A 26,762-nucleotide genomic window follows, 5' to 3' on the forward strand; every position below is an offset into this window, starting at 1 on the left:
AGGGCGGTAATTCAACTTTCCATGCTTCCGCTCGACCCATCTCTCAATACGCGGGATCAGTGTATGGGTCCAGCGGCCTTTCTCGGAATTATTCCACCATTGCTGCCATCTTCTTCCTAATGGCTTTCTGGAAGCCCGCAGTCGCTTCGGCCAGATTCGCCCTCCTTCTCCGATTCGCCTCATTCGCTAGAAGATCAAAGGGAATCATCCCCGCGATGGCACACATTGCCTTACCGGATACTGTCCTACTGCCCTACCCTCTCCTGGTTCATTATGTTATGCAGGACACACGCCCAGACAAGAGCCGCATATAGCAAAATGGATTTCACCATTCCAGCGATAAACAGCCGATGACTAGATTATGGTCCTCTAAGATTAGGCGTAAACCTTGCTAGGGATGAACTAGCCTTCGCTGCCTTTTCACGCGCATAATCTAGGTGCCCCTTGAAGCCCCAGCCTCCAGGTATCTAATAATCAATTTTGAAAAGACCTCATGATTACCAATCTGAATTGTGACTGTATTGCTTTTCCTGCCAGTTTCCAGTTTCACCGTTTGGAACCATACTTTGATGGCATAAATAGTTTCACTTCCATACAGTTCCAAGTCCTGGAGGTTTTTCGCAACTGGTACCACCGCCAGGCCGTCTGCAAAACCAATCAACGTTGCCCCCACACCCTGGGGATTGTGAAAACGTCTTGTTGAACCAATCCTGTTGGGAGAAAAGGATTCCGATTATTTTGAACAGGAGTCGTGGGTACGTCACTTGGGGTGATTTTTGCCCACGAGTCTTGTTCATGGTTTCCTTTGAGAAGAGTCGCTACACCATATATTATAGTGGCCATCCAGTAAACCATGTACTCGGAGTACGTTTCTTAGTCAGCCAAAAAATGAAAGCTACTGTTATCGGTTTTGAAAACATAAGCGAACGGCTATGCACTCTGCACTTGCGAGGCAAGTTTTGAAATATAAGCCTCATTTACGTTCACGCCCCTACAGAGGGGGGGCCAATATAGACTCGGATCACTATCTCGTTGGCATGGTGCTCCGAGCTCGAATAACAACACCACCCAGAATCCCCTCTGACAATCAGGTGAGAGTTAACACTGACGCCATCCACAACACAGCCCTCCGTAACACCTATAAGGGGGAAATGGATGCCGCAATAACCACAGTTACCACAGATCCTGGATATGAAGTACCAACAAACGATTTTCACAATCACCTGAAGAACGTTATCATGGATACGGCCGCAAACATACTTGGCCCCAGGCACAAAAAGAGTCGGAACGGCTGGTTTGACGATGAATGTAAGCTAGCAACGGAACGGAAGCATACTGCATACCGAGTAATGTTGCATTCTAAAAGGACGCGGTCACGCGCGGAGACTTATCACGAACTGCGGCGAACGAAGAAACAACTTCTGTTAACTCGAAAAGTACAGGGAACAAAAGCACCAGGCGCAGAAGTTTTACCGACAAGTCAGCTGAATAGAGCCTTACACACTTTGATGTTCATTCTGCCGAGACAAAAAGGGAAATCTGATTTCCAATGGAATGGGCATATTGGAGCGGATTGATGAACTACTAAAGAAACTAGAACATCGGCGAGTTGGAAGTCCCACCAACTGAAGACAACTGACAAATACTGCCACCACCAAGTATAAAAGAAACAGTCTGTGCAATTCATCGGCTTAGAAATCACAAGTCGCCAGGAGCCGATGGAATTACAGCCGAATTGGTTAAATATTGAGGCGACCAATTACACCAAGTAGTTCATCAACTTAGGCCCAAGGTGTGGGACAGCGAATCAATTCCTGACGACTGGGAAAGAGGCATTATCTGTCTCATACATAAAAAGGGAGATATCACACAGTGCAGCAATTATAGAGATATCATTTTGCTGAGTACCATCTATAAGATATTCTCCGCTATCTTGCTAGGCCGGACAGCCCCATATGCCCGGAGGATCATTGGCCCATACCAAAGAGGCTTCACTCCAGGCAAATCAGCAACAGATCAGATTTTCTCTCTGCGGCAAGCGATGGAAAAACTGTTGGAATGTGGACATCAGGTGCACCATCGACATCGACTTTAAAGCCGCCCATGATAGCATAGCCGGGGTAAAACTGTACACGGTCATGAAAGAATTCGGTATCCCGACGAAATTGATAAGAATGACTAGGCTGACCCTGACCAATGTGCGAGGCCAGATAAAAGCAGCAGGATCACTCTCAAAACCATTCAACATCAACAACGGTTTATGACAAGGGGATGCCCTATCATGCGTCCTCTTTAACCTGACCCTCGAGAAAGTGATCCGTGATGCTGAGGTAAATGCAAGAGGTACGATCCTCTTTAAGTCCACCCAACTACTGGCCTATGCTGACGATATCGACATCATGGGAAGAACCACCCGAGATGTACAAACTGCCTTCATCCAGATCGAGCAGGCGGCTATCAGGGCGAGATCTTGGGCTGCACATCAATGAAGGCAAGACAAAATATATGGTGGCAACGTCAGCACCGAAGACGAACCAACAAACAACATCAAACCGCACTGGTCAAACAGGAAGAATAAGGATAGGAAAATACAACTTTGAGACCGTTCTCCTATCTAGGGTCGAAAATCACAACCGATAAGAGCTACGATGATGAAATCCGCGCATGGTTGTTGTCAGCCAACAGAGCCTATTTCAGTTTACAAAATCTGTTCCGCTCGAAACGTCTCACCATAGGGTCAAAGCTCTTACTGTACAAGACTATGATCTTGCCAGTCCTCATGTATTCCTCGGAGACTTGGGTTCTTAGCAAGAAGAATTGCGAACTCTTGGCCGCGTTCGAGAGAAGAATCCTCCGAAGAATTTTGGCCACCTACATGAGGATGGACGATTCCGTAACCTACATAATGACGAAATCTTTGAGCGATACCGTGACGTCAGGTTGTGGATAAAATCTGGCTTAATAGGTTACGGTGGGCGAGTCACTTAATCCGTATGGATGAGGATGATCGCACCCGGTAAGTCTATAAGGGCAATATCTATGGTAGAAAAAGCAGACGAGGCAGACCCTGCCTGAGATGGAGCGATGGCGTAGGTCAGGACGCCAGACAGCTTTTAGGGATATCGAATTGGTGGACCTCGGCGCAAAACCGGGAAGTCTAGAGTTCCTTATTAAGGCAGGCCTGGACTGATAACCGGTTGTTGCGCCGTTGCTGATGACTTCCTTATACAACAGTTTATAACAATCACAGCGTTTCATCCAGAAAGAAAGTCACAAGAGATGAGGAAATGTATACAATAAATACTGATTGGCCTTGTTAAGAATCTTTCCAAAACTGGAAAATATATCAATTTCAGCAAAGACCTCACAACTGAAATTTCGCTTCAGAAAGGATCCAGAGCGTGCGTCTAAACCTTACGGAATAATGAAGAACTCAGAAAATTTTTAAAGTAAAAAGATACTTCCCAAAATTATGCTTAAGATTCATAAAACAGTCGACTAATCCACTAGTGAGACAAAATAAGTTAAATTGAACCATTAAGAAACTTACAAGGTGTAGAGCTTACGTGCAATTCCGGAAAATATAGGATACAACTCTTACTATTACTTCAAACTAGTCACGTACGTATCTGTCTTCCACGACCTGCTTTCATTTTCCAAATATAGAATTTTGCTTTATGAAAACGCAACCTAAATCCAAGAACCGCATTCGTGATATAATATCCAATTAAAGTTTTCATATAAAATTCTCGATAAACTAATCAATTTTGATTGAATCCAAATGCCAACCGTCAATCTTTTTCCCAATTAGATACTTGAAGGAGTCTTCAACATGAAGAAGGAAACTGAAATTTAGTCAGTTGTGTACGGTTTAACGTAGGGCAAACATGCTGAAAGGATTTTGTTTGGTTTTGCTGCTGCAGACACTTTACTGTTCAGTATCCTGCAACGATTTTTCATCCTTTTTGAGTGCAAATGCATCGCTAGGTAAGCATTTTATACGTTTAAAGATTTTCCACCGTTATCTACCAAAAGATATTTGGTAATAATTGAACACCGAAAACGATATACTTTGAAGGACTAAATCATGGGGTTGAATTATACTACAATACTACATGCTTCTACTTTAAAATGGTTTTTTTTTTCTTTTCCAGCGGTCGTCCTAGATGAGGATTATTTACGTAAACGAGATGAAAATATCTTTGATCAAGTGAAAAAAACTATAGACGATGTGATTCGTGAGAATTTGAAAAATGGAGGATTGGCTGTTCGATATTTTAGCTGGAGCTCAGTTCGACTTAAGAAAGGTAAATTTCGACTAAATCTGGATAGACAAACAATGAAACTAATCAAGAGGCAGAAATGTGTTGACAATAATTACATAGAGTCCTTGCTAAGGCTTCAATCTAGTAAACATTTCCTTAAACTAATTTTATTAAAGTCGTTTGAAACAGTTACAGCGGTGAGTGAAATATCTATTTAAATTAGCGTTTCCAGTTGATACAGACAGTTATTGCTAAGAGTGAAGGTTTACTCTTTTTTGAAGTCCTTAAATACATGTTAAGGTAACTTCGCACTCAAAATTGACAACAGATACAATATCCAAACGGTGCCAAAATTCTTAAGTGAAAGAAAATGAAACTCACAAAATGAGGACTAAGGAAAATGATATGAAACTAATAATTATTTCTTCTTTTCAATATATTCTCTCCTGATCCCAATTTGGCATATCTCTCTGGTCTTTCAATTCAGAAAAAGATACTTTCACTTTGTTTCTGTTCGTGTCCTTCATTTGATCGTCGCTTAGAAATTTCTTTCCCCAAAACTTTCTTTTCATTTTCGAAAATAAATGATAATCTGACTGACACTAAAGCCCAAAAAAGTTCAAGGCTTCATAATGATAAACACCAATTTAATATCCAGTAATAATTCGGTTCAAAATGCTTCTCTGCTCTCGATACAGAGATTCAAAAAGTCACAGCAATACCAAATTTTCTGATGCGGTGTTTGGTACCCATCCAGATCTTAGACATACCACAGGATTCACTCATTTCTGCAAACTTTTCCTTCATTAAACGGGCATTTTCCATTATTAAGTTTTCAACCTTTTCGATATGAACGGCGGTGGCAGGTTCCACCGGGCACCCCGGAATGGGGTCATCTCTCAACGAATCCCTGCCCAGCATGAAAATATTGTGCCACTAGTAAACCATGGTTACCCCTGGCAAAAGCCCCAGTCAAGAAATCGCTTTCCATCCACAATGTACTTGAAAAAAAACTTAATCATCCAGCCAGGCTTACCAATAGGGAACATATCCGTCATTGTCAGAGAGTATTTGTATCCCTGTGATTTATTGAGGGACCGCACTCTATCCACGTGGACGCTTTTAAATCTCACATTCCTATGAAACTTTTGCTCACCCTGGTCCACATAAGTCTTTTCCCGAATACCTTCTAGATACGTTACTCGTTCACTGGGGGTGACAACTTGTGAACAAAATTTCGAAACTTGCCTGCGCAACGATTATAAAATGAAGGGCTGGACAACTTTTTTAGAAGCATCTCAGATAATATTCTTTGCTTCATTTAGACGAATTGGATACATCTTTAGTGACGTATCCGCAGCAGTTGACCAAGCTCTGAATGACATACTGTTGTTCCCAGGACAAATTTTCATCATCAACGGCACAACAACCGAAATCCGGTCTAGGCCTGCCTTAATAAGGAACTCCAGACATCCCGATGTTGCGCCGAAGTCCAACAATTCGATATCCCTAAAAGCTGTCTGACGTCGTGACCTACGCCATCGCTCCATCTCAGGAAGGGTCTGCCGCGTCTTTCTTTTCTACCATAGATATTGCCCTTATAGACTTTCCGGGCTGGATCATCCTCATCTATACGGATTAAGTGACCTCCCCACCGTAACCTATTGAGCCGGATTTTATCCACAACCGGACGGTCATGGTATCGCTAGATTTCGTCATTATGTAGGCTATGGAATCATCCATCCTCATGTGGGAGGCCAAAAATTCTTCGGAGGCTTCTTTTCTCGAACGCAGCGAAGAGTTCGCAATTTTTCTTGCTAAGAACCCAAGTTTCCGAGGAATACATGGGGACTGGCAAGATCATAGTCTTGTACAGTAAGAGCTTTGACCCTATGGTGAGACGTTTCGAGCGAAACAGATTTTGTAAGCTGAAATAGGCTCTGTTGGCTGACAACAACCGTGGCCGGATTTCATCATCGTAGCTGTTATCGGTTGTGATTTTCGACCCTAGGTAGGAAAAATTGTCAACGGTCTCAAAGTTGTAGCCTCCTATCTTTATTCTTCTTCGTGTTTGACCAGTGCGGTATGATGTTGTTGGTTGATTCGTCTTCGGTGCTGACGTTGCCACCATATATTTTGTCTTGCCTTCATTGATGTGCAGCCCAAGATCTCGCGCCAATCACCGCCTGCTCGATCTGGATGAGGGCAGTTTGTACGTCACGGGTGGTTCTTTCCATGATGTTGATATCGTCAGCATAGGCCAGTAGTTGGGTGAACTTGAAGAGGATCGTACCTCTTGCATTTACCTCAGCATCACGGATCACTTTCTCGAGGGCCAGGTTAAAGAGAACGCATGATAGGGCATCCCCTTGTCGTAGACCGTTGTTGATGTCGAATGGTCTTGAGAGTGATCTTGCTGCTTTTATCTGGCCTCGCACATTGTTCAGGGTCAGCCAAGCCAGTCTTATCAATTTCGTCGGGATACTGAATTCTCATGATAAATCCGATTTTTAAATACACTACGGTATGTCAATGGTTTCGATGCGTGACTAAGCATTTGCTATGTCGTTACAATTTCTAGCAAAGTGTCTGATCTTTACCGAGAATCATGAAATGTAGTAGATTGCCGAAGAAGTGCTTTATCGACCTTATCCCTTGTGGTCCTTGAAAATCATACAGTTTGATCCCGTAAAAAAATGCTGTGGTTAAGATTAGTGGAAACTGCTAGTAGTTCTCTATTATAGATGCTACACCACCTATCCGGAGATAGTTGACGAAGCCAGTTTCACGATCTCGACGTCCTGCCCCGCGTTCCAATCCCGGCTATAGTCATGGATATTCGTGATTATCTAAAGGATTTAGTACAATAGACCTACTGAAGGCCTGAATTCTGAACCTACAGTTCCCCCTTTCTAAAAATGCTTGCATCCTCTGAAGACCTCAGTCATTAAACCGCTAAAACGTTTGTGTTACATTTTTTATCTCGGAAATCACAACTGTAAATTCCCATAAACCAAACGGCGTGATTACCGCCGTCTTTGGATGTCCTCTTCCACCATGGAGAGCTAAGGGAAAACCTGACTGATGGCCCTCTTTACGCATGTAATCCCCCGATGATATCCTGAATATTACAGGACGGGTAACAATTAGGCCAAATGACGGTAGTCCCCATCAATCCCAATCAAACTCGCCCCCCGTTTCCAATGACACTCTTGCCCACCCTGTCCACATAAATCTTCTTCCGATTACCTTCTATGTACGTTGCCCCCCCCCCACACTTGGTTATGAGGTGAGGGGAGATACGGGCCTCTATGCACTTAGACTCCAAGTGAACACTTCAAAATGTCGACATGACATGACTTGGCAAGTGATTGTACAATGGTCAAAAAACAATCCTAGGTGGCCGAAGTTGTCCTAAAAGTCAAATCGGATTCCTCAAAGATGATCAAATCAAATGAGAGTGAATGAAGATTGATGTTCGGACAGCTGATGGAACGAACCATGTATGAGCTGATATCATGTGAAACCCTCCTTCTCATAACGTCTTTCATCTAAAACTTGCACTAAGAATGGGGTGGGCAGGACTTGACTTATTTATGTGCATCTAGCTATCTCACAAGGTTGATAGCGTCACTGTGGAAGATGCTGACCCTCCTTCTACCTTTAATCGAAGGGATTTTCAGTCATTTCCTGAAGGCTAGATTCATTGTGTGTTTAGAAGCAAAGGGCGCACTCGGGGGGATGCATTTGGACGTTGCGTCAGAGGACAATGCTACCTTCACAGTTCCAGGACGACCGTTCTATCAATTCGTAACCATGCCGTTTGGACTGCACTGCACCCCAGACTATATAATGACAGATGGGATGACTGTAATCTCCGTTCATTTACTACTGACTACATGACAACCTGCTGCTAATAACCCAGACGTATGATCTGCACTTGCTGTTGTTGAGTGAATTCCCACTCTGTATGACAGGGATTGGTTTGACATAACACCTGCAAAAGAGCAAATTAGGTATACTTAGGTCATATCATTGGACTATTGGTACAGATCCGGATAAGATACAAGCTATTACTGATGTCCTGGGACCGAAGGTAGTCTGGTAGCTCCAGCGATTTCCCGGAATGTGTGATTAATACCAACAGCGTGTGGTCAATTACGTAAGATTATCTGCAGATATTCTATAGAAGAAAAGTCAACTTTGTTGGAATGAGGAGAGCAATCTCGGCATTTGATCCATTGAAGAAGAGGAAGTTCCAGTTACCTAAGTGTCGAGAAACTGGACTTGCCTTTGTGGAACTATACAATGATGGAACAGGAGTATCTGGCTGCGGTGAAGGCAATTAAGAAGGTTCAAGCGTTTATCCAAGGTACCAAGTCTGAGGTTGTGACAGAAGTTGCCGGCCGTTTAGCCAGATGGGGTCAAATGCATGTTTTTATTAAATGAAGTACATGCTTTGGAACGAAAAGGGAAAAATATAATGGGCTTAGACTCTCCACGATGGGTTCGTGAACAGACGGACTAACTTTTCCTCAAGGGACGAGCTGTAAAAATAAGAGGTCTAGAAGCTTTGAATTCTGACGACCAAGCCTCACCCTTTGAGTGCAATATGAGAAAGCTTTGGGGCATTTGCGATATGGGTTTTGCTGGACTGTTACTGTTCCCCATATTAGGAACTACATGGCTAGTTGTAACTAGTGGAAGCCATCGGAAGCTTCTAGCCAAAAGCACCAGTCATCAATACAAATAGCTGTCGTTTCTGATAGGGTCTTTCAATGATAACATATTGAGCAATGGCCCGTAGTTGTGGTTGAGGGACTATACCCCCAAAGAGGTAGGGGAGGCAGCGTCTGATGACTTGCCGCTGCCCTGGTACGAAACCGTAGCCGTCTTCGTCCTTCTTTTACTTTTTGAACCTTGGGTGTTATACTCAAAAAGAGGAGTCCGTGGACCATAAAGGGTGGGAGCAAGTTAGTCTTCATTTTGTCCGGTCCGGAATCAACCGGAGTTGGACTTAGGACTCTCTGATTCCTAAAAAAAAATAATCTGCAGGTCTTTTGGTCCTTTATTGTCAAAGCAACCCCTTCCTTACAAGTGGAACATGATGGTAGAATGTAATGCAAGAAAGAAATCTGAGAGCCTTTGACTGCTTTGAGAATACTGAGGTGCGCGGAACGAGGCAACTTGATAACTTCCATGCTGTTTTCCTTGATAGTTATCGCACCGTTAATCTCAGAAGGTGGCTTAAAAAGCGATTTACGTGTATACAACATATAATATGAAAAACTAAGGTTGGTTTTTCTCAGAAAGTACGAGTGAATTAGGTGTTATTTACTCTGTCAAAGCAACAGATAGAAAGTTGTCCTCCTTGCAACGTAAAGCTGACTCGAGCCAAGCATGAATAGCGTGCTTCAAGAGTCCCTTGACGAAAGGGGAACTGGGCCATGAGTATAAGGATTCCAAATACGTTAGGCACTTTCGGTTCATTCGAAGCCTTTGGTGGACTAGTTTGCCAGAGTTGAATTGTATCCAGGAAAACTCGCTGGAAGAAATATGGAAAATATTTTTGAATCAATAACAACATTTCCAATTTTTTTAGGTGATTCTCGATATTTTCCCATGCTCATGCACCGCTCAGATCAGCGACGCCTAGGATACCTATCGCTCACAACTGGCCTCGGAACGTTCGAATTAACAATCGTTGAAGGCTGAATTTTCAACCCCATCTTCGGAGAACGTGGAAAATTTATGGGGGCGGAAAGGGTAGTCCGCCCTCTTCAAACGAAAACTGATGGCGGCCATCACCCCTAAGAAAGTGATAGCACCCCAAAGTGGGACTATTTTCTTATCATCACGGTGGAATTTAACTTTGAACCCACTCGCCACAAAGTAGAGAAAGTAAAAGTATAAAGGTGAAAACAGAAGTTTCTTTTCCTCTAACCCCGTTGGAAAATTGAAGTGGTCACCCCCTTAAAAAGTTATGGCGTATGGCACAAACGGGGAATATTTTAATATAATCATGGCAAATTTCATTTACCTGTCCCTGGAAAGTTGAGGCGGTAAAGAGGACCAACCTCATCAAAAACCCATAACGATCACTACTTCTTAAAAAGTTAATTCGAAAAGAAAAGTGGTTCCCGCATCTGCGCGGTTGAGGATGGAGGGCAAGGGCGCAGCCCACCTCTAAAACTCCTTTACATTTCGCGACGATGATTGCCCTACCAAGATACGAAAATAGCCAGTTTTCAGGCCACCATAACTTTTCAAGGGGCGATGACCAGCACAATTCTTCAAAGATTCCCCTCTCCCTCCGAAGTTGCCGTTGACAAATCACACTTTATCATGGTGATATCAAAATACCCCCGAAGCGCCTTAACTTCTTAAGGATGGTGACGGGTGGGATTTTTCAACGAACTTTAAGAGAGAAGATCTCCCGTTTCTCCCTCCTCTCTGCCCGTAGAGATAAAGCTCCAAGTTTTTCCCCACTGTAATGACATGAAAATAATTCCATAGTTTGATAGGGTTAGAGAGGGAGAACCTTCCCCTTACTCTTGCATGCCCTCTTAATCCTTTCTTCTTAGTGGGGCAGGGTTGAAAAATCTAACTACACCATAACTATATAAAAAAACACTTTAAGGGACCACAACAATTCGAGGAAGGAGGAGGGGTAACCACCACGAGTTTTTTCCGGGTTTAAAGAGAGAAGCCGAAGCCCTTACCGCCCACCCCCCACCCATAAGCTTCTAATCCGCTACGGGGTGCCGAATGTCTTCCATTTTAAACTACGAAAACATATCTCCCGCGAAAACTCTTATCGTCTCAATTTCTCGGTTTTGACAGTTAAGGTAGGAATTCCATTCTTCCTTTTTGTATTTCTCTTTGTTTCTCAAGCTTCGACTGACTTTACTGACCCAAAACATGCAGGGTTCAAGCATCATTATCCTTCCCATTACCATTGCAAACAATCTGTTTTTTGACAAGGTATGGTTTATAGGGGAACTGTCAATCGACACTTTTTTTCAGATTTCGTTGCAGCTATAACAGTAGCAGACTGCGCCAGAACCTGGAAATTCTTTGAAGATGCCGAAGAAACGGCGATTTTACTTCTTGCTATTACCGAACCAGATTGTCCTAGGCTACCATTAGACCAAGCTGTTATGGTAGACTGTCTTGTTTTTAATTTTAAAAAAATCCTAAAGTACTCCATTCTCAGATCCCCATTATCGACAGAGGAGAAGAAATACCGCAACTCATACTGGATATCAAAGTGCAAAAGATCCTTAACTGGAGAACAAGCGTGTTGCTATTTGACTCCTCCATAGGTTTGCCAATATATTGAAGAGCAAGCCAAGTCTAGACTTAAATAACTACTTCCCATTTCAGAGGCTAAAACAACTCAAATCATCGCATCCTTAGCGCACGAAGGACCGAAAAACATGTTCAACCCAATTTCGGTTTACCTCTATAAGATTGATGAGAGCTTAAGGAATCAACAGAAAAAAACTGCTATCAAGAAGGCGCTACTACAGTTCGCCAATAGGCCCCATAATCAGTTCATTGTCTTCTCCTCATCTATAGAGGATGTCGTTGAATTAGCTGCCAGCTTGAATATGTTCCATGTTTTCAACCAGTGGCTATTCTTCCTGCCTGTGACAACAGATCGTGTCAACACCTATTCCCTAACTCAAAACTTAAATGAAGGAGCCAATATTGCATTTGCCGTTAACGACACAGTTGTAGGGTGTCAAGTTAGTATGATTTCAGGATTAATCTAGATAAAATTTGAAAGTCCCTTTTCGTTTAATAGGAAACTCTTTTGTGCAGCATAGCTGAACTTGTTCATGGATTTGTGGACGGTCTTTCAAAAGTTATTGAAGAAGAAGGATCGCTTTATGGTCAAATTTCCGATGAGGAGTGGGAAGCCATACGATTGACAAAGAAGGAACGTCAAAATGAAATATTGGAATACGTTAAGGTAAGGATTGTCTCTGGTGGTCATATACTAATCAATATCTATGGGAACCATTAAAAGACCCTGCACGTATATTTCCATACGCGATTGCGTTAGACCGGAATCGTAAACGTAATCGTAGGGATTTCAGAGGACAGAAAACGAGGGTTACTGATTGTAACAGCGGTGCTACTTTCGCGTTCTTTCTCTTTAAAGGATTTGATTGCCTCCTTCTTAGTCATGAACTGGACGGTTTGGACGGCGAAAATATTTTGGAAGATTATTATGTTAGCAAAAGAAAGTCAAAAAAGTGACGGACGGTCACCTCTGGCCTGGGAGCAGCGTGACCGAAAGTATCGAAAGGTGGTAATCACTCCATTTATATATAATCGCAAACACGACATGAAATTCGTCGTTAATTCAGATCCCAACCCGGCCGAAGTAAATTTTTTGTAGAGGATGCTGGGAGTCCTGAGTTGGATGCGGACCTGACCATTTGGGAAGCAACTTACTTTCTCTCTTGTGGTCCACGGACTCCTCTTTTTGCGTTTAACATCCAAGTTTTGGGACTGACGGTTTCATTCAGGGCAGAAGCAACTCATCAGACGCTACTTCACCTCTACCCTGGGAGCAGCATGAAAAAGAGAAGAACTCTTTCAGCACTCTAACACTGTAATATTGAAGTACCAGTCTATATCAACTGCAGGTGAACTTCTCCATGTTATATAAATATCATGCTGGCCCCAAGCCCAAGTAAAGGAGGAGGGTTTGGGGCAACGTATCTAGTATAATCTTCATTAAAAGAATCAATGATCGGGGAAAGTAAAAAAAGTAGAGCAATTGAGTAGAACAACTTCATAATACTGCATTCAACCTGATCACATCCCTTCGTCTAGGGGTTCTAATTCAATTGACATGGTCCTCCAGGATGGGGATTCTGAGCGATGGACCCAAAACCCGTCATCCATCAAAAAACGAAACATCATGTATAGAAACAGGATGGAAAGCCTCAAAAGACAAACCACGGAAACCACAGTTTGGAGTCGCTTTCATCGTGGATAGGGACTTTAAAGCAAATGTCTTCGACTTCAAATAAAAGAGCAATTTTAGGATAGCCTAGAAGGACTATACGAGCCATTGCATCCGAATGACTTCAAGATATTGCTCGAGAATTTCAACGTAAGGTTGGGAAATAGGAGGCATATCGAGGGACGGTCGGAAGACTGTTCCTTCATGATATATCAAATGACAGTGGCTAACGCCTATTTGACTTTGCAAGTAACTAACAAACAATAGATAGAACGAAACGCAAGGACGAAGAGGGAAAAAAATTGACGACACCATCCGCGAGCAACAACAGAAGGTAAGCCAAGAAAATAGTGAAGAACTTGTGGCGTCTATATCAGTTTGAAACCACCCTTTACAAAAACAAAAATTGAACAATCATCGGGGACGAAAGTGAATCACATAAGAGATTGGCGTCTCACTCCACAACCTCCTCAACCTGTCACATACAACTCCATCACGAAAACTCACAAAAATTATCATCATCATCATCATGCCTTAATAAGGAACTCCAGACATCCCGGTTTTGCGCCGAGGTCCACCAATTCGATATCCCTAAAAGCTGTCTGGCGTCCTGGCCCACGCCATCGCTCCATCTTAGGCAGGGTCTGCCTCGTCTTCTTTTCGACCATAATGAGAATATTGAATCGAACATGGAAGAAATAAAGTCAACAATCAAATGTCGAAAAATAATCATGTCGCTGGACATAGATGACATCCCCGCTGAACTCCTCGAATTAGACGAGACATGGACCTTGGAAGCTACCCATAATTGTGTTCACTCCCTCAGAAATCAGGAGCAGATCCCCCAAGAGTGGTACAAAAGTGTACAAAACTGGGAAGCCTTACCAGGACGGCAATGTCGGCATCCCGACGAAATTAATAAGACTGACTAGGCTGACCCTGACCAATGTGCGAGGCCAGATAAAAGCAGCAGGATCACTCTCAAAACCATTCAACATCAACAACGGTTTATGGCAAGGGGATGCCCTATCATGCGTCCTCTTTAACCTGACCCTCGAGAAAGTGATCCGTGATGCTGAGGTAAATGCAAGAGGTACGATCCTCTTTAAGTCCACCCAAGTACTGGCCTATGCTAGCGATATCGACATCATGGGAAGAACCCGAGATGTACAAACTGCCTTCATCCAGATCGAGCAGGTGGCTATCAGGGCGAGAACTTGGGCTGCCCATCAATGAAGGCAAGACAAAATATATGGTGGCAACGTCAGCACCGAAGACGAACCAACCAACAACATCAAACCGCACTGGTCAAACGGGAAGAATAAAAATAGGAGACTAAAACTTTGAGACCGTTAATAATTTCTCCTATCTAGGGTCGAAACTCACAACCGATAACAGCTACGATGATGAAATCCGCGCACCGTTGTTGTCAGCCAACAGAGCCTATTTCAGCTTACAAAGACTGTTCCGCTCGAAACGTCTCACCATAGGATCAAAGCTCTTACTGTACAAGACTATGATCTTGGAAGTCCTCATGTATCCTTCGGAAACTTGGGTTCTTAGCAAGAAAAATTGCGAACTCTTGGCCGCGTTCGAGAGAAGAATCCTCTGAAGAATTTTTGGCCCCCTACATGAGGATGGACGATTCCGTAGCCTACACAATGACGAAATCTATGAGCGATACCATGACCGTCCGGTTGTGGATAAAATCCGGCTCAATAGGTTACGGTGGGCGGGTCACTTAATCCCATCCGGAAAGTCTATAAGGGCAACATCTATGGTAGAAGACGAGGTCGACCCTGCCTAAGATGAAGCGATGGCGTAGGTCAGGACACCAGACAGCTTCTAAGGATATCGAATTGGTGGATCTCGGCTCAAAACCGGGATGTCTGGACTTCCTTATTAAGGCAGGCCTAGACCGGATACCGGTTGTTGCGCCGTTGATGATGATGAATGTCTCACCCAACAGGGCAGGTCAGAGTCGATAATAGCCTGACAGATGTGTTTGAGACAAAAGTCGAATTAAAACAAGGAGATGAGTTGGCAGTTATACTGTTTTATCTGGCATTGGAGTAGGCTATATACAAATTACCTGTGAACACAAAGGGCAGGTTGCTCCATAAATCCTCCCAAATTGTCGCATATGCGGACGATAAAAATATCATGGCGCGAACCTGAATGTAATTACGCGGTATTTCTAGCGATTGAAATAACTTGTTTTTCCTATTAGCTAGTGATAATTTATTGGTCTTGCAAATACCTATATTTCGGGAACCAGTTGTTCCCTTCATCAGTGCTAACAAGTCCTCATGTCAACTTTCACATGAGCAAAGGAGATTTTTATAAGCCTCGATAAAACAGCATACGAAGTTGGTCTACACATTAACGAAAGCAACACGAAAATTATGATGCAAAATGACGCCCACTAGACAATATATAGCGATTGACGAGTAGTGCTTAAAAAATGTAGACAACTTCATACTTTTAGGCTTACAATCGACGAAAAATGATATGAACTGGACGAAACAAAACGCCGAATTCGGCTGGCGAACAGAGTCTTCTACTCGGTCCTGGCGAATTTAAAAGACAGCTGCATACACAGGAAACCAAAACTCCGAATGTACAAAAAGATAATAAAACCGGCGCTACGAAAATAAAACATGGACCCTAACACAAACTTCCGGAAAACTGCTCAATATCTCCGAGAGAAGGGTCCTGAGGATATTCTCCCAGAAACTAAACAAGAAAACGACCAATGGCGAATCAGATGCAACCATGAGTTCTGCCAAATATTTAACGACCTTGAAGTCTCCAAATAAAATTTCGGGAGTTACGGGTTATGGGCTGGCCACGTATGGACGACACTCGGATACCTAGAAGGCATTCCAAGGAAGGGCAGAACGGCGAAGACCAGTATGAAAACCCTGAAAGCGCTGGGCAGATTCAGTTGACAAAGACAGTGCATAACTACTCGAATTTCAACTAGACGCGATAGATGGGTCGAAATGGTTGGAGGAAAGACATCCTGAAGACGAATATCTGCGTTCTTTTGACAAACATTTCACCTGTAGGTAGTTATCTCATTTAAAAAATGGAAAAAAAAGTCGGACAAAATAGTAGTGGCAAAAACCAAATGGTGACATGATGGAGTTCAACAATCAAAAACTTAAAGTTTAAAGTTCTAATTAAAAAAAACCTCCCCTAAATCAATTAGTTTGGGTTCATTAGTATTTAATCCCTTATCCCTACTTTTTTTTATTAGGAATACTTGAGAAAGAACAATCAATGCTCTGGATGCTCTCAGTGGTCCTTCAAATCAATGGAATCCTGGGGACGAAGTCGACGTTATACAAAAACTGTTCAGCGAATTGGTAGGTATAACTTAGAAGAAATTGAAGTCCTTATTATCGGATATACTCGTATCATTCCCTCTACAGATTTATCCAGTTCCTTCGATTACGACTACGTCGACGTAGGATATTGGAGTCCTCTTTTTGGATTTGTCAGCAAAGATGTTCTCTTCCCTCATATCAGTCATAAATTTCGGAATATATCGCTAAATGTTATTACGTATCATGTAAATAAGCTCCCATGAAATCCTAAGGTTTGCACTTATAGATTTAAATCATAATTTTGCAGAATCCCCCATGGCAAATATTGTCTTACAATCAAAGAGGCGAAATTGAAGAGTCTTCAGGGATTGTTATTGAACTTCTCAAAGAGCTGAGCAACAAATTAAATTTCACGTAAGCCAAAATGCGGAAGATATAGTTTTTCGATTATAAAAGCTCTCGCAGATAAATATATCAAGATTTCCCTTAACCCTTAACCTTAACCCCCTTATGAGAACCAGTATTTGATCCCTCACCTTTCTTGCAGATACAAACTTCAAGGATCATATGAGGATATACTGAAAATCGAACAAGAGAATGTGAGTTTCAATAAAACGGATATGTGTCCTTTAATGTTTGATTGCTTCTTCCCCAGACTACAGCGCTATCGGGAAGCTTAACCAACACCGTACCCCAAAGGATCGTTAATGCAATGATGAATCGGAATGTAAGCTATTGTTCTCTCCACTCTTTAACTTTAACTCTTCCTAGGAAAGCACTTGGGATCCCCAGTTTTCAACTAGCTGCCTCAGGAATTCAAGAGACTTCCTGGAGTTCAACTTTATTGTTGACCAAAAAGGTGGAACTGTATCTCACAGTTGAAAATAAGCTCAGCATCTAGGCATATTATTTGGCCTGGATTCTGGGATATTCATTGGTATTCATGGGATGGGATCTCACCTTCCTATCCAGCGGCAACAGAAATTTGAATAGTCGTTGCATCAAGTCCTTGTATTAATGCTGAGCCTGCAATTCCTTATGCAGCAGAATCATTGTGGCTTTACAGATTTAATCCACCGATGACCTCAAAGCCTATGAGAAAACCTTAGCCCTCAATCAGTCAATAAATAGAATCCATGACCTGCGTCCCTTGGATGTGGAGAAGACCCCTATGAAAATATTTACAGAGAATTTAGATAGGACTAATCTCCATTCCCCAATGAAAGTCAGAATGAATTCCTGTTAGAAGCAAGAAAGTAAAAAAAAACATGCCTTCAGGATACGTCTAGTCTAGATCCCTGCAATCGGATCTACTACCACTAAATAGCATAGTAGGGCTATTCTTTAACTCTGACTTATTTTTTGTGGATAGAAATGAAGCTCTTAAAAGGATGCTTCTGTAACAGGTTGCAACAGTATGTGAAATCCCTACGTTCTAAAACCGCTATTTCGGTCTTACCAGCAGAAAATATTACTTCATGGGGAGGGATCTAGCCTACACCAGCACAGTCATTTCACACTTCCATCATACTTTCCTAGGTCAATCTAGTTCATGAAGCTTTGTTTCTATCACGGTCGTTGGGATGTTTACCGTCATCTTAGCATCTCTTCCATAACATTTTCGGACACGATATTTACATTCAAAGGATCATTCAACCCCCTCTCCTCCTTCATAAACCTTGGGCAATAAAACAGGCGGTGATTTAACTCTCTGTACCGTCGCTCGACCCATTTCTCAATGAACCCAACAACGCTTTTCGGAATTTTCCCATCCACACTATCATCCCCTATACAATCGCTTCCTTATGATTGATAATAAATAAAATTCACAATCATCTCTTCGTTCGCCAGGGCTCACTTCCATATAGTTTCCTGTCCTCGGAGTGCTTTGCAACTATAAACTCCGCCAGGTAGTGACGACACATTACAACCACCTCTGAATGTGACGGAAATCCCGCCAGTCACCAGAGATGAGCTGCTGGAGATCTGAAGCAGAATAGGAGACAATAAAGCGCCGGGCCTGGACGGAGTACCGAATAAGGCCCTTAAGCTTGCCGTGAAATCCAGGCCGGACATATTCGTTGAGTTATTCGAAGCGTGCATGTCCGAAGGAATATTTCCAGCGGCTTGGAAGCGACAGAAGTGGGTACTTCTGCCTAAGCCTGGTAAACCTCCAGGTGAACCATCGTCATATCTACCCATATATCTTTTGGACACGATGGGGAAAATGTTAGAGCGGGTAATCTATAATAGATTGCTCCCGGTTGTTGAGAGCCAAGGCGGCTTTTCAGATCGGCAGTATGGGTTCCGAAAAGCCAGATCAACCATTGATGCCATCAAATTGGTTACTGGCTTGGCCGAAGATCCAATTCACGGAAAGGGTAGTACCAGGAAATATTGCGCGGTAGTAACCCTGGACGTGAAAAATGCATTCAATTCGGCCAATTGGAATCTAATACGCAAATCCCTAGCGAAGGTTAACATTCCCGCCTATCTCGCTACTATCGTCGATAGTTACTTTACTGAAAGGAGGCTCTGGTATGACACTGATGACGGACCCCAGTAGTATGTTGTTTCCACGGGTGTCCCACAGGGCTCCGTATTGGGCCCACTACTGTGGAACATCATGTACAACGATCTACTTAATCTTCCCCTTCCGGAGGAAGTCACAGTGATGGGTTACGCTGACGACATAGCACTGGTTGTTGTCGCAAAGCATCTCGAAGATGCTGAGTTCTACTCAAGCGAGGCAATCAGTGCTGTCAAATGCTGGTTGGAAAGCTCTGGTCTAACGCTTGCGAAGCAAAAAACAGAAGCGTTCCTCATCACAAAGCGCCGGAAGAGAAATTACGCCTGTGTTAGAATCGGGAATCATATCATCACTTCCAAGCCGACCATCAAGTACTTGGGGGTGGTGATAGACAGGAAGCTCAGCTATAAGCAACACGTACAGTATATTGGTGATAAATCATCCACTGCCAGTATGGCTCTAGCGAGGATGATGCCAAACGTGGGAGGGTCACGGCATACCTCTAGGTTGCTTATAGCGAGAGTAGTAACCTCAATCAGGCTCTATGCCACCCCAGTTTGGAGCGAGGCATTGCGAATGTCAGTTAACACTAGCAAACTGAATGCAGTCTACAGGAGGACAGCTCTGAAGGTATGTTCTGCCTTCAGGACTGTCTCAGATGTGCAGCATTCATCATCTCTGGAATGATGCCGATTGACATCTTGGCAGATGAGATGGCGAATATATACCATGCGAAGCCAATCTCTCCCTTATTGCAGACGAGGAACGCTGAGAGGGAGAGATCTATAAATAGATAGCAAGAGCGGTGAGAACGCTCGGGAAAGGGTCGGTGGACTCACAAACTCATTCCTGCCATCAAAGAGTGATTGGAGAGACGACACGGTGTGATTAATTATAATCTCACCCAGTTTCTCACAGGACATGGAGGATATCTCCAATACCTTCACAGGTTTAAATTAGAGACCTCACCGGACTGTCCAAATTGTGAGGGAGTCCCAGAGGACCCACAGCATGTATTCTTCCACGGTCCGAGATTTGTGGAAGAAAGGAGGAATCTAGAGGAGACTCTAGGAGAGGTGCTGGTACCAGAAAATCTGGTGCCGAAAATGGTAGCACATCAAGAGAATTGGGATGCGGTCAACTGCATGATCGCATCTATTTAAGATAAATTGCGAAAGGCAGAGGGAAGGAGAAAAGCGCGGTCACGTACCCCGCGTATTGAAGAAATGGGATTAAGCTAGAGTGAGCTGACTCCGCCCCGCGATGTAATACCTAATGGTTGTTCCGCGGGCAGGGAAGGAGTCGGGGGTGGTTTTAGTGGGTAAAAATCCCACACGCTGGTGTGTCCACACCAGTGTCTTTTGAAGATTTCCACCTACTCAAACAAAAAAAAAAGGTAGTGACGACGAGTTACGGTCTACCAAGTCTCCGACCCTATCTCGCACCACTTCACCTTCAACCGGACAATATCCGCAGCCTCCATAGTAAGTCACGTATGGGAGCACATCACACATCGTTCCCGTCATCAACGAAGCTCCACTTTCCACCGCTGCTATACCCTAGTACTGCCAGGGACCACAGATTAAAGGTGGCCTACCCAGTTATTTATCTCCGGATTAGCATTCCGCACATCTACGGCCGAAGTACTGGAGTATATTAAGAGCAAAGCTGGCTCACTTTCACCGTTGTCCTGCTTTAAGCTGATAAAAGACTGCAACCCCGACCGAGGAATAGCTTCTTTCAAAGTCACTTATCCCCACGAATTATTATTAATCAGCAATCCTTTTTTCGGGCCTGACAAACACGCCTCGCAAGTAAATTTCAGGACAGCCCGCCTGCGACACCAATCAATATAACTGGTTCCGTGTTTATGTCCGGCTGTTCTTTCAAAATTTTAGGGTTTTAAGATAATAATATTTTTGAAGTTTGAGTGCTAAACTCTAAACGAGCGGTCCGTGAACCAAAAAACGAGGGGTCCGGTCAAGTAGCTGCGGACTTAGGACACCTCACTCCTTAAACAAAATTTGTTCAGTTCTGACCAAGCGTTGGCTCAAAGTGTCTATAATTAATAAGGAGCATTCAACATTTGTGAGACGCTTTGGTCACGCTGCTCCCAAGGCAGGGGTGAGGCAGCATCTGACGATCTGCCTCTGCCCTGGTAAGAAACCGTAAAGCTGTCTTCGCTTGTCATTCCCTACCTAGGTTTATTAGGAAACAAAAACCTTAATAAACTAAAAAAAATTGTGCAACCTAAAGATATACATTATATTTTTCAGGTTTTCATGGGAGCAATGGGGGTAACAGTCCATGATCCATCGAAGGTCCCTTATAACTATACGGACCCTATCAGCATCCAAAAGTACACCTTAATTTCCAAGAGACCTGATGAAGTCAACCGAATCTATTTGTTTACAGCTCCATTTACAATATTGGTATGATCTACCCTGAATTTGGAAAATTATAAGATAAAAAAATCAACAAACTTTTTTATATAGACATGGGCATGCCTAGCAGCAGCCGTGATCCTAACCGCGCCTGCTTTATACTTGATCAACAAATACAGCCCACTAGATATCTTAAGGACTGAGGGCCTAAATAAAATGAAAAATTGCTTTTGGTACGTTTATGGAGCGCTACTTCAACAAGGTAGGTTTTCATTCTAAGCAAATCAAAAAGGACTCTGTCTGTCCGTGGGTATGTATTCTACCTCCCTAAGTACATCAAAGAGCAAAGATCATCACCTTAGCCCCTCCTGACGCTCTCAATCCTTAGGACTGGATATGTATACTCACCAATCCTACTTAGAAATAAGGTTTGGTATCATATCACGCACATTGTAAAATTTAGGACCAAGCCATGTGTTTACATCCCTCCTCTTTCTGATGCCATCCGAAGAGAATAATGCATCAAAATTCAATCCTATTATTCTAGGTGGTATGTATCTCCCTAAAGCAGATAGTGGAAGAGTCATTATAGGCATCTGGTGGATCGTTGTGATCGTCCTTGTGACAACCTACTGCGGCAACTTGGTAGCCTTTCTGACTTTCCCAAAGTTCCAACGAGGCATTGATTATCTATTCGAAACATTCTCGCATAAAGAGGTCACCACTTATGGACTACGGAATGGAACCTTCTTTCAGATTTATGCTCAAGTAAGAGCTGAAGACCCTCTTCATAGTCCTCTTCCTTGAAAATGTAAGCCTTCTTTTCATTACAGCAATCAACACGGAAGGACTTCAAAAAATTCCTAGAACATGCCGTACTGTATGATGATGTAATCACAGAGGACATCGCTTCAGTACAGAAAGGACTAAGGGTCAACGTTGATTGGCGAATTAACCTGCAAATGTCCATTCAAAAGCACTTTGAGGAGAGCAAAGTTTGTGAATTTCTCCTAGGTAACAGAACCCTAGGATTAGAGGACCTTTTTCAATGACTCAGTTATTTTCCAGGCAAAGAAGATTTCGTTGATGAACAAATAGCCTTGGTCCTGCCTGGAGGAAGCCCATACCTTGGCATTGTCAACAACGAAATCAAACGACTGCATCAAATGGGTTTCATTGAAAGATGGCACCAATTATATCTGCCTGGGACTAACAAATGCAACGCCAAGAGTAAATCCAGGCAGATTACGAATCACATGGTGAATCTGAATGACATGCAAGGATGCTTCTTGGTTCTATTTTTTGGTAATTTTAAAGAACAACCGAGGAAAGGATTGGCTCATTATTTAATATCTTCTTTCAGGATTCAGTCTAAGCGCTTTTTTGATAATTGGCGAGTTCATATTCCACAGATTCATTCTTTCTAGAGAGAAAAAGCTGGGAACTTACACTAACTAGTTTGTGGAGCCTCAAAAATGAAATTCACCAGTAAGACTTGGGGTCGGACGTGGTAACCGCCTCCTTCATAGTTACTCCCTTTTGGATTTATACTAAGTGCACCTTCAGCTATTGATGTTGTTGTTGATGTCCAGTTTTGAAGTGGAGAGATAAACACGATTTGAATTTCTGCAAAATGGCTTTCTTTATGTCTAAATAAGGTTCTAGTAAAAAGCTTCCTGTTTAAGCGATCCAATGAGAGAGTATGTTTGGTGAGGAAAGGATCACTTGGAAATTTGTTCCTGCAAGTACGCCTCACCTCGGAAATCTCTAAGAGGCCACAGTAAGACCAACTAAACAACATTTGAAATAGGTACTCGATGAAGCGAAAATTATTACGTGAACTCCAGACCTCTTGTTCCAATCTTGAGTAATCCAGATAATCTTGGAACATTGACCCCAGAGCATTTTATGCTGTTAATTCCAACTCCTAGAATTGATAGGACTCAACGAAATCCGTAAGAACGCTGATGGAATTGTAAGCCCTTATCCGCTTGTTTATCTGCAGATTCTGTTGGGTGATAATCTGCCGGAAGATGTCGATGGCTCCATAAATTCCACCAGTAACGCCAGATAAAGTAGTCAGTATCGTCCGAGGAACCCTCTGAACATCCGCCGATAAACTTAACTATACTCAAAGGCTCATCGATAACGCGTGAAAGATTTTTATGTATAAAAGATGATGGGATGATGGGAAGATGCCTCATGGAGCTAATCCTGACGGTACTCCATAAAGTTGACCTACATCCTCCAACTACATCGAATGACTCTAGTTTGACCCATCTTTTCGGCTTGGTATCCAACTTCAGGTCTTCATATTTGATACTTGTAGATAAATCTTGCACAAATATCTTCTCGATCCACAAGGGCAGGCTTTCCAAATTTAGCAAGGGTCGTAACCAGGTTCACGTTCCTACCCATACCTTCTTCAGATGTTTCGCTATACTATCACTCGTATTGCCTCAGGGGTCGCCAATGATCCTTAACGGAGCGTTTACAATACGGGGAGTTACGACCCCGAGGTGACCTACCTCCAAGGTAGTAGCCACGAAAAAGTTTCTCCGTGAAGAGGGTACTGCTAATGACCGATGCACGTCGGGACACACCAAGAGTCCCAGAGCCATCAACAACTCTTTACTGACGGCACAGCTCTGCCAAACCGGTAGATGTGGCATGTTTCAGGAGCCAACTCCTTCAGGACCATGGCCGGGTAGTGTGCATTGAACACGTATTAGTAGTTGAGTTCCGGAATCAGCTAAGCCTAGGTCAGGCCTTCAGAGAACTCTAGTAGGGCTTTGTATCCAGCTCCCTTGCACACGATGCGTTGATAAAATTTCTATGAAGAAAAAATTACCAAACTAAAGGGATAGGAATGAAGAATCAGTTGGCTAGGTTTCTCGCAGCACGAAAATGAGTCGCTCGCGGCAGTGCATAGAGAAAGAGGGAACAAGGGCTGAAATACCCGATAAGACACCAGGATACGAAAAACCAAAAAAAAACTCGCAAAGTAATGCGACACCCAAGCAGGGACTTCAGCCAGAATTCCATGCAATGCTGCTATTGCGGAAAAAGGCACAGAGGAAACCGATGAAATTAGGCAGATTGCTTCGAATATAGGCCAAGTGGTAGCGCAGTCGACTGTCGTTGTGACTGCCGAAAACGAAAGGCTTTTCAGGAAATGCGTGGCAATTGTGAAATGCATACGATCTGCAACATTTCTACAGAAAAATGAGAGTAAAGACGCGAAAAAACGGGCTTATGAAACATAGCCCCAATCCGGTGGGGAACTCTGAGGACGCTCTTAACAGTCCCTCGCTGGGTGAAGACTACTCACGCTAATTAACAAAAACTGACTTCAATGGCGGAGCTTTTGGACCAGACACATGGAATAACGTACAGGGTTATGAATGTTGGCACGGGGCACTGGCCTATAGGGAACCGTGCCCCCAGACTCAACATATCCTACAGGAGAAACCTTAGGTCGAGCCTCACTGCGGACACAAAGTAATCAATTTTTTGGTGAATTCAAAAAGATATTTGGTTGCAGGTGAGGTAGCCGTTATCCTCGATAAACACTACGAGCAGGCTATCCCCCTTGCCCTTTCCACAGCCGAAGTTTGTACCATCAAAACAGCCAACCCCAGCTAAGCGGGCTTAACGAAGCGACCGTTGATATCTGCTATACCTATCGGGGTCCCGCCTCTCAACAACTTTAGTTTGTATTCATTACAATTGAATTGATCCACCACGGTGGCTGTGTCTTCTTGCTGTACTTAGTATGGCACGAGCCTTTAAAGGCGGAATCGAATGCTTTTTCAAGAGTCCCGACCTTTGACTCCAGTTCGTCTGTTGTAGCAATCTTGCCAATTTACGCATCGGAGAGTTTGTTCTTAATTACTTGACCAAAAGGAAATATACACTTTCTCTGCCCCCGGTTGCTCCAAGTTGATCACGTTTGCTAGAACTCGGGTCTGGATACAGAAAAGCGTGCGAACTCTAGTTCCGAAGGATACATGCCCTAGGTCCCTCCTGATAAGCGTCTGTGTGCTGTGAAATAAATTAAAGTATTTGTTTTGGAGCCCTTTCAACCCAAGATTCCTGTATTAGTGCGATGTCTTCCTGTAGGAGAAAGACAAGCAGATTACCCGAGGCGCACTTCGAGTGCTGTAGATTTATCTGCGTTATCCTCAACATGACCTGCTTGCGTCGAGGGTTCGTCGGTCCCCGTTGGACCGCCGATCCTCATCTCCTCCAACAGCTCGTTGGCGGGGTCGATTGGATTCAGGTCGTCGTCCGGTTTTGCGGAGGGAAACACTTTTACCTTTGCGTTCCTGATCCCGAACCACAGTTTATAGTCGAGCTTTTCCAGTGCATGTATGAGAATATGCATGGTCTTCTGGTACTGGCTCTTAAATAGGAGACCAGCGGACCTTCGCTTCTTAGCCGATTTCCGGTGACCGGTGTTCTTGTCAGTCTTTGCTTTTGAGGGATTCCTCGAGATCAAAATTTTCGGGTTAGGAGCACTGTGTCTGGTACTCGCTACACCCAGCTTGACGGCAGTGGATTCCAGGCGGCAGACGAGCTAGTGTCTGTCGCCGCGCTCTGGGGACGTCCCTGCTTTTGGTTTCAGCACAGCAGTGCAACGGTTGGCACCGAGTGTGCTGCTCTCGACGGCTACTGTCTCCTGGCTCCGATGATGTGTCTGGCATCACCTACTCTTCTTCTATCATCGGATTATTTTTTTTTTTAAAAGGGATGGGGTGAAGGTCTTATTTGAAACCAAAAGTGCCCAAGGTATTCAGAATTCACATCACAGAGGTGAGGCAACAATTCTTAAACAAAATTTACTTTAAGGGTTTTCTCCTAGGGTAACTAGCTAAACTTTTACCTCAAGATTTTGGGAAATATCCATATATCTTCACTCTTCTCACCCAAGGCTAATCCTTTTCTTGACCTCCCCTTTTCTCAGGCATCCATATTCAGTTTAATTATTTTGCCACCAAGTGAAATGAAAGCGCATCCATGCCCCACCATCGACTGTACAGACATCATCCTTCCGAATGTTTTCTGCTGTCTTGCCTCCAACGCTCCAATGTTCAGGACCCCATTAAGATTTTTCGACGACACAGAAATAGATCAACTAAATGGCAAAATAGTGACAACTTCCTTATTTATCAAACAAGTCCTTTCCTAGGTAAGAAAAATAAGGACCTAAATATTGGTATGTGATGGCGGTTAAATATTGATGTCCTCAAAGAGCTAAGGAGGAGG

General features: G+C 43.3%; 1 protein-coding gene across 1 annotated transcript; it reads left to right on the forward strand.

The window, feature by feature from the left end:
• The first annotated feature begins 3,864 nt into the window (after positions 1–3,864).
• LOC119659432 (ionotropic receptor 93a) lies at positions 3,865–23,117 on the forward strand. The gene is made up of 17 exons (XM_038067515.1): positions 3,865–3,987; positions 4,155–4,307; positions 11,292–11,428; positions 11,482–11,590; positions 11,652–12,016; positions 12,076–12,243; positions 16,511–16,619; positions 16,686–16,825; positions 16,888–16,994; positions 17,128–17,179; positions 17,236–17,307; positions 21,387–21,542; positions 21,606–21,756; positions 22,042–22,262; positions 22,328–22,508; positions 22,563–22,799; positions 22,858–23,117. Exons 1-17 carry the CDS (start codon positions 3,888–3,890, stop codon positions 22,950–22,952), a joined length of 2,553 nt encoding a protein of 850 aa, XP_037923443.1. The 5' UTR covers positions 3,865–3,887; the 3' UTR covers positions 22,953–23,117.
• Positions 23,118–26,762: the final 3,645 nt, after the last annotated feature.

Source organism: Hermetia illucens, chromosome 6 (assembly GCF_905115235.1).
Source record: "Hermetia illucens chromosome 6, iHerIll2.2.curated.20191125, whole genome shotgun sequence".
NCBI lineage: Eukaryota > Metazoa > Arthropoda > Insecta > Diptera > Stratiomyidae > Hermetia > Hermetia illucens.